At 41.3% G+C, this 14,225-nt stretch overlaps 1 protein-coding gene across 1 annotated transcript in view; it reads right to left on the bottom strand.

The window, feature by feature from the left end:
• Positions 1–14,225, bottom strand: part of Adamts16 (ADAM metallopeptidase with thrombospondin type 1 motif 16) — a 167,642-nt gene that overhangs the window by 81,831 nt on the left and 71,586 nt on the right. The window contains exon 10 of the mRNA XM_004625189.2: positions 11,301–11,454. Coding sequence (XP_004625246.1) covers positions 11,301–11,454 — 154 coding nt within the window. The remainder of the gene's footprint in view (positions 1–11,300; positions 11,455–14,225) is intronic.

Raw genomic sequence — 14,225 nt, 5'->3', positions numbered from 1 at the left:
CCATCCATCCTTGAACCTTTGATGAAAACTCAAAACATGCAAGACATCTTGGTAAAGAAGAAGCTCCACAATGAATATGACTGGATCTGCAGTCTTGAGTTTGGCCCTACGACTTCAAAGAAGAAGCCTGGTATAATGCCCCCATGAGGTCTTCATGGAGCAAGGCACCTGATAGAACAGAACAGGGTAGAGGGGAGCTGGGGGAGGAGGAACTCTGCTTGGAGCACTCAGGGAAGGGGTCGGACAAACAACAATGTCTGAGGCAGCTCTTCAATGGAGATGACTTTCAGGTTGAAAGGGAGAGATCTCAGTTAGGGAGAAGAATGAGTGGCTGAGGAAGAGTGTACGTGAAGAAGCCCCTAGGGCTGGTCTGCCAGGAAACTAAAGCATGGTCTGAGACTGATAACCTACAAAGACTCAAAGTTGAAGGAACTGTGTTTACTTTCATTATCATCCAGTGACCTGCAAACTGCTGCACCTGGGCCTCATGACCCTTCTGGAATGTTGGCAGGAGCTCTGCTTGGGAATGATGAAAACATTTCCTAAGCCATCTGCAGCACAGTGCTGAATATTTAAGGCAGCCGCACTGCATTCCAAGAAGCGGAATAGCTGCTGGGTGATTTGTATTACGGAGAAAATGAGCTGCAGTCAGGCAGTGCAGTTCTGCTTTAAAGACGACACTGCAGCCGCCTTCTCTATTTCAGTGGTGTTAAAAGGAAGACTTGGAGCCAGGTGCGGAGGTGCATGGCTGTGATCCCAGCACTCAGGAGGCGGGACCATGAGTCACAGGCCAGCCTGAGCCGTGTGGTGAGAGCCATAGAGGAGGTCTTTTATGTTATGCAAGTCATCTCACAAGAGATTTTATTTTTAATAATCCATTTTAATTTTACCTTCCTAAAACCAATTTTTAAAATCTCTTAAACTTAAGTATGAATTCTAGCCTCATATTTTTCCTATTTTCCTAATAAAGCAGCTATTGGAAATTACTAATCTTTTTTTTTTTTTTTTTTTTTTTTTTAACTAGGGATTGAACTCAGGCCCTTGTACTTGCCAGGGAAGTGCTTATTCTACTGAGCCATCTCCCTGGCCCCAGAAATTAAAAATCTTAACAAGCAGACTTGCAGAGGTTTAACTCCAATATCAACTGCTTTTATGCTGAGTCATTCATAAACTCATATATGGATGCAACTGTTGTGCCCCAAATTTCCTTTTTCTTGTGCACTTACTACTAATGTGATACATGGGTGCTGATGCTTTACTGGGCTCATGTCATTAGAGCTGGGAACAAAGAGGGCTGTTCTTAGAGGATGGTGGCTGAGGTTTCCTGCCCACACATGCTCAGTGCATGGATTGGTTGGTTGTGCGGGGACCTAGTTCCTGGCTAGAAAGGTATTTTGAGATCTAAGAGGAACATAAAGATAGGAGCCTCAGTGAGCCTGGACAGCTCCATTTCTTGCAGAGATGACAACTTGAGAAAATAGCAGAGAATAAATAAAGCTCTTTTGAACCTGGAGCTGATGGATCAAGGCTCAATACCGGGTGGCAATACAGAAGGTGGGGAGAACCAGGGACCTGGACGGAGCTGGGGCCAAGTATCCTCTTGGCCTTGAATGGCAGCTCCCAGACCTGGGGATTGACCCAGAAGGTGGAGTGCGCATATATACACAGTGCTGAATGTATGAATGAATGAATGAATGAATGAATGAATGAATGGGAGCTGCTTGTATGCTGGGGTGGCTGGCAGGTGGCCAAAGTGGCCCAGTGGAGAGTTCGAGTGTCTGAGCTATAGAAGCAGAACTGGTGTGGATAGGGCAGGGCAGATGGGAACACTGTGTGTCACTGTGAACTCTGCTCATCTCTGTGTCCTGGGGCTGAATGAAATGGTTATGAGTGACATGCCTGGCTCAGGCCTGGCATCCGATGGGCGCCGGGCCACCTCTCTCTCTTAACGGCTGGAAGAGATTCAGGCTCAGTCACAGGACTCAGCCTTTGGCCCTGCTGTCTGGTCACTGTGACCTGGGAGGATGGAGTACTGATTCTCTGGGCTTTTCACGACAGGATGCAAGATGCGCACAGTGCCGGTGGTGCTTCACCACATTAACTTAGTTCACTATGTTTACCATCAGCATCTGCCACTATGCTTGACACCTAGCTGCCTTTCAAACCAACTGCACATGGAGTACAATAGTTTCTGTGGGAACTGGTGACAGGATCATGATAAAGTTAATGATGATTAGTAAACTGTGGTCATAAACCGTTGTCTAAGAGGACTCAAGAGAGGACCAAAGTGTGATGCAAAGATTTTAGAATCAGGCTACTACTCAGGGAAATTTCAGGTTGTTCCTGACATGTTAGTTTGTAGGAGCATTATTTAGAATAAAGAAACACAGGTAGAAGACATGACAGGTTGTGGCTTCCTATTTTTCTAAACAGACATCCCTCAAGCTAAGGGTACAGGCTGGAGATCACCCCGGTCCCTGCCCCAGCACCAGCCCCACTAACTCATCTGCGGCCTGGCTCACAGCACTGGTGCCTTTGACTCAGCTTGGCATGAGTTCAATCTCCAACCCCAGCCCTCCAGACAGGAATAAATGTAGCAGCTGGAGGAACTTGACACAACACACAATCCGTGTTAGTGTTCTTCAGCAGATCAAAGAGCACCTGAGACCCTTGACACCCTATGGATACAAATATCTGACATAAAACATGGCCCTCTGTCCCAACAATGCAATAGAGACACTAGTATCTCAGAAGTTAGATGATAAAATGAAATCAAGCGCCTCCCTTCCACTTCTATCAAGCTTCAGCTCGCCTACTAACTTTCGGACACAATGTACAGAGGTAGAATTCAACCATTGCTGCTTTATGTCTTGCTGTCCTCAGTGAAACCTCAGAGTGTTCATGCTGCAGCAAGCATACCATTAAGTCGTGATTCTGGGCATCAGGGAGCAGGGAAGGTGAGACTCACTGACTGCAGGCAGAGCTCCCACCTCAACAGGACCCAGGACAGGAGGAGATCACATTTCAAAGTAATTCTGGCCACTTTTGTGTGGCAGACTCCAGGGTCAGGCCACCACGCAATGTTGATGGATCACAATTGTACTTGATAAAGACACAATGTTTGTAGTAATCAATGCTTCACTGGATAGAAGGAAGTCACAACCTATGCAGAGCATGTAGTCTGCTTTTGTCTTTGCAGCTGAGGAATGTGGTCTTAAGCAAAAATGCTCAACCATTAGTGCACCTCATAATTGAAAGAGTTCTGTTTACAGAGGTCAATTTCAGTAACATGGATTTGGTTAAGCAGAGCACCAAAACGTGACCCCAAATAAAACCAACACCCCCGATGACCCAGTCAGAAATGTACTGGGGTGCATCATCTTTAGGAAGAATGTACCCTCCACTCATTTCCTCAAACTGCCAATACTGGATCCCCCAAAATGGGAACTTGCAAATGATGTTATAGTCAGATGTACAATGGCTTGTAACTGCTTACTCTTCACTCAGGGTGATGCTTTGATTGAGACACATGGGCAGATAATAAAGCTGTTGTCGGGTGCTCAGAGGGCTGCAGCTCATGGTGTAGAGCTGCATCTCCTTCCGGGACCAAAGCCACCCACTGTAGGGGGCAGCCATGTCCGCTTTCTGCCTCAGCACCTGGAGGACATGCTGGACAAAGAATGAGCCAGACGGACACCTTGGTGCATCTCTTTGCTGGGGCATGCGGTGGCACAGTGGGAGCTATTCTGACATGTCCACGGGAAACTGTGAAAACACAGCTGCAGTCATCTTCTGTGACACTTTATGATTATGAGGTTCAGCCGAACACCATGGCTGGAGCCAGTGTTAACCGAGTAGTGTCTCCTGGACCCCTCCATTGTCTAAAGGTGATCTTGGAAAAAGAAGGGCCTTGTTCCTTGTTCATAGGATTAGGCCCCAGTATAGTGCGAGTGGCCTCTTCCAGGTGCTAAAAAGAACAGATTTATGGGCCAGGGATATGAGTGGCGCAGTGCCTGCTTGAATTCAATTTCCAGGGCCAAAAAAGAACAAATTTATGAAGTAGTGTTTGATAGCAAGACATTGGTATTGAGTATCTCGGAGATTAACAATTTCAGTACTGTTAGAAATTAATTATTACAATATGAATGCAATGAAATGTTCTTAAATCAGCATGACATAACAGGAGAAGCTTAAAAAGCACTCTATTTGTAGGCAAGCTCTAAATTTTTAAATTCTGTGGATGATGCCCGTGCACAAAATACAGTCAAAATGGACAAAGATGTAAATATTAAAATAGAAACACTAAATCTTCTGGAGGAAAACATAGGTAGAAATCTTAAAGACAGGGGTTGGTAGAGAGCTCGTGAACAAAAACCAAACTGCACAGGGAATGCTTCAAAGCATCAACAACTGAGATCTCATCTTTTTGAAGTTTCTGCACTTTAAAGCAATCTCCAACAGAGTGAAAATAAAGCCGACAAACTGGGCAAAAAGTTATAGCCAATTGTCCCTCAAAGGCCTTCTATCTAGAACGTACAAAGAATTAAAAAAAGCTCAGGCTCCCAAATTCAAAGACCCAATCCAAAAATGGGTATTTGACATGAATATACACTTCTCTGAGGAAGAACTACAAAGGGCAAGTAAATATATAAAAACTCATTCAGTGTCATTGGTCATTCAAGAAATGCAAATTAAAACAACTGAGATTCCATCTCACTCCAGAAAGAATGGCTGACATCAAGAAGTCAGCCAGTAACAAATGCTGGAGAAGCTGTGGAGAAAAAGGAACGCTTCTGCACTGTTGGTGGGAGTGCAGACTGGTACAACCACTGTAGAAATCAGTACAGAGATTTTTTTCAAAAGCTAGGATTAGAGATCCCATTCAAGCCTGCTATTTCCCTCCTGGGTATTTTTCCAGAAGAACTGAAAACCTCATATCACAACGATATATGTGCACCCATGTTTATAGCAGCGCAAGTTGTTATAGCTAAATCCTGGAAACAGCCCAAATGGCCATCAACTGAAGAATAGATAAGGAAGAGATGATATTTTTACACAATGGAGTATTATTCAGCTGTAAAACAAAATAAATCTGAGACTCTTGTCAGTGAATGAATGCAACTGGAGAACATACTCTTAAGTGAAATAGATCAGATGTGTATGTGTAAACATTGGATTGTTTCCTTAGTGTGAGAACATGAAAGGGAAAAATGGAATCTGAAGGGTACAATAGACACTGGTAAAAGGGAATGAACTTATTTAAAAGGAAAGAGTTAATGAATTGAGGAGAAGGACAGGAGAGGGAGTAGGGGAAAGAGATTTATCTGTGTATATAAGCAGGATGGTTTGGACAACTGGACTGTGCATTTCTGCTGGTCTATGGAAAGGAGCAGTTAATGCTTTAATTTGTTTTGCCTCAATTTTTCAATTGTTCCACTTTTTTGTCTTCATTTCTTATGCATTTCTTTTTTCTTTCTTCCAATTTTACATGCCTTCATCTGGTAATATGAATAACTAGTTGGAAGACACAACTATGTATTACAACAAATACTGTGAAATTCATATTTCTTTGTTAAGTGAAAATCTGTATCACTTGTAGTTTTTTCTGTCTTAATTATAATTTGTACACTTTAAAAATAAAATTCTGTGGATGAATTTGAGATTTTTTTCTTTTTTTTTTTCAAAATTTTCAAGAATTTGAGATTTTTTGAGGCAAAATAAACTTGTGAATTTCCTTGTAGTTAGCGGCTACATATCGAGCTTGCCTATGAGAATACTTCTAAGCTTAGGAACTAGAATCTTTTGTGCTAAGGAGGGGGCACTTGGAAATCTATGTAGGCCTAAGTCAATAAACTACCAATGTTTTGGGAAAAAAGAAAGCGAGTTGTTGTCAGGTACATGTGTACACCCAAGAATGGAAGCACAGAGACCTATGAACCAAAGATACATTCATTTATGCAAGAGTGGGATGCACACACCTCTGTATTATGTGTTACCTTTCCGAACTAAACATCATAAAGTGTTTCAGCCAAGGCTGTCCCTTACGAAAGCAGCGCCCATCCAACTTCACCCAGCCAGTAAAGTTCTACCAAGCTACTTTAATGTGCCAGATAATTAGGCCCAGATACTGCCCAATTTGCTGTTATTTCTTGTTTTATATTGCCCTTTGGAAAACTTTCTGATCATTACATTTCATTACTACAAAATACACACCTTTTAAAGTAACTTCAGTAGGAATTAATGAAATTAATTACTTTTTTTAAATTCACAGTTTTCTAAGACATTTAAATCTCACTGAAAAACGAAGAATTTCCACTTGCCACAACATATTCAATTTTGAGACTTGGTATAGTGCACATGCAAGCCATAGAAGTAGAAATTGTTATAGAAAGAGAAAATACATAGCGCAGGGGAAGGGAACAGGTAGACAGGCAGGGAATAGCAGGATAAAGGCCTCAGTAAGCCTTCTGGCTGCTCCTGATTAGAAAGAGTTAAAGCTTCACTACAGGAAGCAATTAACAAGGCAAGGAAAAAGCTGATAAGCTAGGCAGGTGCCTTAATTTAAATTCAGTGATGAGGTTCAGTGTTGACCTGACGAGGAAATTTGATTGGGTCTTGTCCAATTTGGTTTGGACCAGAATCATGGAAAGCATTAAATACTTAAGCCGAGGTACAGTTGTACTTATGATACCCAATACACTGTAAGTGCTAAATAAATGGTTGCTATGCTGCTTTGCTTAGTGAATAAGGAGGAGAGAAACACTGGTACATAATCAAGGCCAATACAGTTCTTCCCAAATATTTTCTACGCACAGCTGGTTGAATCTCAGGATGCCAAACTGCAGATACAAAGGGCTGAGAGACTATTTGAAAGGTGTTTTCCCTACTTAACATGGTACTTTTCTGTGAAACAAAACTGAAAACTTGAAAATGTAAACAAAAATCATTCCCATTCTATGAAGCTGTATGGGAAATTTATGTGTGCAGTCTGAGAGGCCTTTGGCAACAGGCAGACAGCAGGGAAGGCAATGCCCTGGAGAAAGGAAGGCACAGATGGGTGCCCTGTCTACCCACCAGCTGGGACCCAGTAGACCCTGCAGGAGAGTCCTGGCTAGGAGGTACACAGATGGGAGGCAAGGCTTGGTCAAGTGATAGAGTCGTGGGGATAGGGCTAGCAATGCACAAGGAGCAGGAGGGAAGGCCAGACACCTGCATCAAGGCTTCCTGCACGTCCTTGTCTAAGAGCCAAGTGCTAACAACTAAGATGACGCTCCACGCAACCTAGCAGAGAAACATGGATTACCCGGGCTGGAAGACAGAGGCAGTGCAGCGAGGGACACTGGACTCAGGTGTGCATAGAGCCAACAGCCTCAAGGAACACCTAAGCTCAGAGTCAGTAAACACAGGTGCTTAGTGAGGACCACAGTGGCTCCAGTGGCATGGAGCAGAGGGAAGAAGAAAACAGAGGAAGTGGACAGTGTAAAACAAAGCCTTGGAGGGTGCTTGTAGCTCAACAACAAAGACATCTATTCTACAATAATGCATTATATGGGCCGAGGAGATAGCTCATTGGAATAAGTGCTTGCCTTGCACAGGCAAGGTCCTGAGTTTGATCCCTGGTACTGCCAAAATAAATCAATAAATCAATAAATAAAATAATGCATTGTAGATATATTCAAGACAAAACAGCAAAAAGTGGACAATGGTGAGCAAGGGAAAATTTCAAAAGAGAAATATAGAACCAAATGCAATTCTGCAACTGGAAATTAATAACCTCTATTCACTGAACTATCTAAAACATTACACAAAATGGTAAGAGGAAGCTAACAATTATAATCAACTCCATTATAGACACTAGCTGCCCAGAAAAAAAACTGAGCTATGTTGCTTAAGTATATAAATGAAAAAGCTTATAATTCCAGCAAATATATCTTCAAAACCTGAGTAAATTAGTTCCATTTTCTAATTTCAAAAAGAACAACTTGAGGGCTCGTAAGATAACTCAGCAGACTAAAGTGCCTGCTTAGGCAAGCTTAGGCAAGCACAGGGACCACGGTTCGATCCCTGGCACTACACGCCATGCCAGCCCTGCCCCCATTAACAAAAAAAAAGAGCAACTTGAAATAACTTGGGGCTATTAGGTAAGTACAATGAGAATTGCTAGATGAAGTTATGCAGGTCTTAGGTAAGTTATCCAGGTAAAAGATAGCAATGTACAGGTAAAAGATAGCAATGTACAACAGCAATCTTTAGGGAGTCATAAATATTAAACGGTAAATATGTGGGTAAGTATAAAAGATGGCCTTGCTCCTAAAAGTAAAAGTTAAAAACATAAATGTTTGCATCATGTGGCTTTTAACACATGTGGAAATAAGATAGATGATCACAGTGGCATGAGGTACAGCAGAGAGACACAGAGTATTTGTCGTAAGGATCTTGCATTACACACCAGCTGGCAAAATGTTGATCTTAAAGACCTTAAAAGGATGATTCATTAATCTCCAGGACAGCTAAAAAGTAGCACTACACAGTAAAGCTCAAAAGCAAATACAGTTTAAACAACAGGATTTTAAACAAATAATTTAACTTAAGACAGAAAACAGGTGGTGTGGAGGACCACCTGAGCTGCTCTCCTTGAAAGAGGAGCAACTGTCTCCATTGTGACTGAGCCTAACCTTATTTCCTTGTATTCATATGTACAGAGCTGGCTAGGACTTCTGTTTAGCCTTCAATTGGCCTTAAGCAATGTGTATTGGTCTAGCTGAGGTGCTGGTGATAGTCTCTGAAGGTGGCGTGCGTGTTTCCCTGGTAACCTACACCTGCTGCTCCTTAATGTGAATCGGGTCGAGACAGGACGAAGAGCTAATGCTCCATGCCACCAGCTGGGATCAAGCCTTAAGACAGAGGCTATGACTTCCTGGGTCTTGAAAGACTACTCAAAGCTGAAGCATCAGACCTCCCCCTCCCAAAAACAAATTAGATACTATCTCAATAGCATAAAGCAGATTACTTTCTCTGCATATCCTCTCTGCATATGGCAGAGGTAAATGCAGGCCACCCACCTAGCTCAGCTCACTGTAGTCACCTACTCCCCACAATTCTTGGTCATTCCTCCTCAAGCCACTCCTCCACTAAATAAAAATGGATGAGGCCCTGGGTCAGCCTCTTTGTTCCGGAAAGCCATCTTCATGGCTGGACTTAGGGCCCTTTGGCTCCCCAATAATTATAAACATGTTTCAGTGTCTTTACTTCCACGGCGGGTTATATTGGGAGTGGTAGATTGGAATTAACTCGGTGGGATTACAATAATGTATCTTTGAGATTACAAATATTAACTTCTTGGACTGAGACAAGAACCTGGAGGGGTCTCCTACAAGGTGGTACATGCCTGAATACCAGCTCTTGGGAGACTGTAAGTTGGTGGATTACTATGAGTCCAATCTAAGAGTGAGACCCCTAAAATAAAAAAAAATTTAAAAAAATAAAGAAATAAAACACTAACAAAGAAATGAAGTAGAGAAAAATGTAGAAAACTGATACATCTAACTCCATCATATCAAAAATTATACTAAGTATAAAATGATTAAATATTCTCTTAAAAGGGCAGAGATTATTCAGTTGAACAGAAAAGTAACATCAAATAAAAGAATGTTTATAGCACACACATTGTATATAAGAACAGAAATAGGCAGTAAAAAGATTAAAAGTAAACATGCAAACGACATTCCTAAATAAAATACGATGCTGCTGCCTACACATCAGGTAAAACAGAATTCAAGAAACGTAGCACGACCAAAAGCATTTTATAATAATAAGAGTCAAGAAGTCATGAAAATACCAAATACGTGTGCACCTATATGTGGAGTTTCAGAAACACAAAACAAGAACCAGAAGAGCCACCAGGAGAAAAGGAAGGCGCAGAGGATCTTCACACGCATCTCTATGGAAGTCACAAGACAGGGAGTGAGTATCACAGAGGACACGGAGGACGTCAGGAACATTACAACGGAAAACAGATGCTTCTGGAATACTCTGATCTTTACAGAATTTGCATCCATGTGTCCAGGGGACACATGTTGACTTTATGGAAATAAGCCACAGCTTCGTTGAGATGCTGGTGACAGGAGTGTATGTGTCTGTCAGAATTTGTTTGAAACAAGATGACGATTTTGCAGCCTGAAAGCATTTCTTCAGTAGTAAATGATACCTTGCAATTGCCTTATTCCTATCTTTCCTGTAGATGAGGATACCATGGATGATATGGACTATGGACACCGAGTAAAACAACATGGAGGCCAGAACTACAATCTAGAACATCTCATCTCTGAAAGAAGACACCCGTTTTATGCCTCTTTACCTTAACAAACACAAGCGTAACCCTGGAAAGCAACTTCTCAGGGAATTTGTACCTTCTGCTCATTAGAAGAGCAACATCAGGAAAATACACAGATACCAGCTGATCGGAGGTCCCTGTTTCATGGGAGATCGCCCAGCCAAGAGGATAAAACTGCTGCTGGCGAGGGGCCCAGTCTGATCTTCAGGTCAGACCCAGTGGAGTTTAGAAGAAAGAGGGTGAGCTGGCTGGGGCTAAGCTGGGATCATTTCCAGCACATTCGGCAATACCAGGGGCTTGCTGGAGGCCTATACATAATTTTTGTCTATTTCTGTTTGATTTCTATAAAGTACAATAAAAGTAGTTACTTTCATTTGATTTATGGGTAGCTTTCCTTGTGGTTCAGTAGAGCAAGTTTAAATCTCCCATTTCCCTGTCCAGCAAGAGCAGATGTCTCTTTTTACGCAGAAAATCACCCGCAGGGGGCCACAGGAGATTGTCCCTGGGGTCGCTGCAGTGGATACCACCTTCCAGGAGAGACTGTGACATAAATATTTTATTGGGGAATTTAAGAGTCAGAAGTCCCAGGTTGGCTGCTGCTTTCTAATACGGTAAATTATGCTTATATTTTTTAATACTATTTGAAAAAAAACATGTGGAGCATTAATTTGCAAACTTACGCCAACTGAAAGTTATTGCTGGGCTCCCATGTGATAAATCAGGAAGCAAAGTCTGATCTACCAGGCCAAGTTAGTTCTCAAAAGAAAACTGATACCCACAGCAGTATCTACCATCATCTGCTCTGCCAGAAAAACATGTGTTTCCTGTTCCACGGGACTGGCCCTAACACGCAGGATTTGACATTTGGTAGGCGCCCAATAATTGTAGAATACATCAATGTCTGTTACACAAAATAAAAAGATCTTATGAATCCTGTTGCACGGAGCATTTGCCAATAATCACTTGCCTTTTTCAAGTCCAGCATGCAGAGCTTGGCTTTCTCTCCGAACTGCCACTTGCACTGTGTGTTAGCATCATACAGCTCTCCCGGCAGCTGCTCGGGGTACTTGTACTCCTTCACAGGCTTTGGCTGGTCAGCAAGGCATATGGCTTGGGCAGTGCTAAAACAGAGGAGACGCAGCTACTAGTGATGGCCAAAGTGTTCCCAACGATGCCAACCAGTTATTTATGCCTCTCTTTCTAATGCAACTTGACAGCATGTCTTATACACAGAGAAGGAAAGTTTTTCCTCTGAAGTCTAATTTAAGTCTTCAGCTTAATTATATTTAAACACAGGAGCAATATTATTTTTTTCTGAAATTGTTTATAATGCATTTTACTTTTTCAAAGAAGACAATCTATTCTTCATACAGTATTATGCGGAAAACTGAAATCTAATAATTATAAACAGATGTTCAATGAGACAAGATTCTATTGTAGACACCTTTTCACATTTTTCTAGAAAGAAATAATCCCACGATGGGAGTAGAAATTGTAGCAATGAAAAAAAAAATCAGACTATCTCAAAGACCTGAACTACTTTCCCTCCCTCCCTTCTTCCCTCCCTCCTTCACTCCATTCCTTCCTTCTCTCACTCTGTTCCTCTCTCCCTCCTTCCCTTCCTTCCTCTTCCTCTCTTCTCCTGTCCTTGTTCCCTGATGCCTCCTCCTCTCTTCCTTCCTTTGGTTCTATGTTAGGGAGCATCTATGTCAAACTTCACAGCTTCCAGAAGATCTTTAAGAATGCTAGGTTCCCATCAACTGTCTAGAGTCCGTCTGATTTCTGACTAGGTCCCCAGTCCAGGAGGAATTTAACTCACTACATCATGCTAGTAGGTGGCTAATGACCAACCAATGATCTCTTGTTTACACAAGGAACATTTGTTTCACTACCAGGCGACTTCTGGTATAAACTATGTTTTCAGTGGAAAGCGTACAGTTTTTTGTTGTTGTTTGCAAGTAGTTACTAAGTCTTGCCTATAAATTTCACCATCCCTTCAAATCTTTAAAAACAAAAAAACTATGATCATAATAAATTGAACAATGGTAAATCATCCCTCCAAATTTTTTTTAATGGCTATCTACCTTGAATGGACAGTCTCTGGCTTCAGCCTACAAAACTGTGTTCCCAGCTTTCACTTCCCTGGAGCTCAGGAGTCTGGGCACTAAAAACAGCACATGGCCAAGGTTGATTCTCTGTAAATTCTACTAAGCATTTAAGGAAAACAAGCACACCAGTATTCTACAAAAATCTTTCAGAAGATTTAATTAGAGTCCATACATCCTAAAATACTTATGAGTTTAGCATTAAACTAATAACAAACCAGAAAGTTATAAGAAAGCTACAGATGGATATTTCTCATGAACAGAAATAAAAAGCTTCAACAAATAATTTAGCAAAAATGAATCATATGCTACAACCAAATGGGCTCACTTTGTTCTTTTTTTTGGTCACTTTGCTCAAATGGGATCACTTCAAGGAATACAAGGCTAGTTCAACCCTGAAATGTCAGTTAATACAATTCTTTTATTTCAAAATGTGCTTTTTTTTTCTGCTTTGGTTTTTATTTATTTTTTTATTTTAAATTTATTTATTTATTTATTTGTGTGTGCGTGTGTGTGTGTATGGCCAGCTCAGCCCACCAGGGGGCGGGACTGGCTGGCATGTGGTGCTGGGGGATTGAACTGCGGTCCCTGTGCTTTTGCTTAGCTTTAGCTTGTTCTAAGTAGGTGCTTTAGACCACGGAGCTATCTCACCAGTCCCTACAATTCTTTTATTTCATCAGGAGGCTAAAGATGAAAAGCTACATGATCATATCAAACTGTGAAGACTGCACCACCAAAATCCTACATTTATTCTTATCAAACTATGAATGAAAGGGACCTTCTTCATCTTGGTAAAGAATGGCCATGACAATCTATAGCTAAATGTATGATTAATGATGAAAAGGGTGAAACCTTCCCTATAAGGCTGGAAACAAAGTCAGGCTCTCGCTCCTGCCACTTCAACACATAGCAGATTTTCCAGCTAATAGAATAAGACAAGAAAAGTTACACAGACTTAGAAGGATGTAATAAACATTATTGTTCATAAATAACATGATTATCTATGTAGATAATTTTTTTAAAAATGAGGAGAAAACTTCTAGAATTTATAAGCAATTATAGCAAGGTTGGAGGTGAAAAAAGTTAATATGCGAGAATCAATAGCTTAATATATGAGCAATGAAAAAGTGGTATTTGAAGTGTAAAAACACAATAGTACTTATGCTAGCACTGCCAAAATAAAGCACATAGATATAAACATAGGAAAGTACTCACATGATACTGTACCAGAAAACCCACAAGACTCTCATTGAAAAAAAAAAAAAAAACAAAGAATTAAGTAAATGAGAGGTGGCCCATGTCCACAGAGAATAAGGCTCAGTACTGTCAGTTCTTCCCTCTTTGATTTATAGATTCAATATATTACAAGTCAAAATCTAAGCAAGACATTCTGTAGCTATACAAACTGATTCTAAAATATACACACAAGGCAAAAGATCCAGAATGATCCATACAAAACTGAAAGAGAAAAATAGAGTTTGATGACTGGTATTACTCAACTTGAAAACTTGCTATAGATATACCATAACTAAGAAAATGGACTAATGGTCAAAGAAGAGAATCAGGGGCCACAAAGATAGCTCAGTGGTCTAAGTGCCTGTTTAGGCAAGCGCAAGGACCTAGGTTCAATCCCTGATATCACATACTGTGCAAGTCCTGTCCCAAGCATGCTGAGCTTGACGCCAAGACTGGGCCTGTTGGCACATGACTGTAATCCCAGTGCTGGGGAGGCTGCAAACAGGAGGATCACTACAAGTCCGAGCTGCCTAGTGAGACCCTGTACAAAA

The sequence above is a fragment of the Octodon degus genome, unplaced genomic scaffold, assembly GCF_000260255.1.
Source record: "Octodon degus isolate 3935 unplaced genomic scaffold, OctDeg1.0 scaffold00008, whole genome shotgun sequence".
Classification (NCBI taxonomy): Eukaryota; Metazoa; Chordata; class Mammalia; order Rodentia; family Octodontidae; genus Octodon; species Octodon degus.
This window is presented reverse-complemented; position numbering and strand designations above follow the sequence as displayed.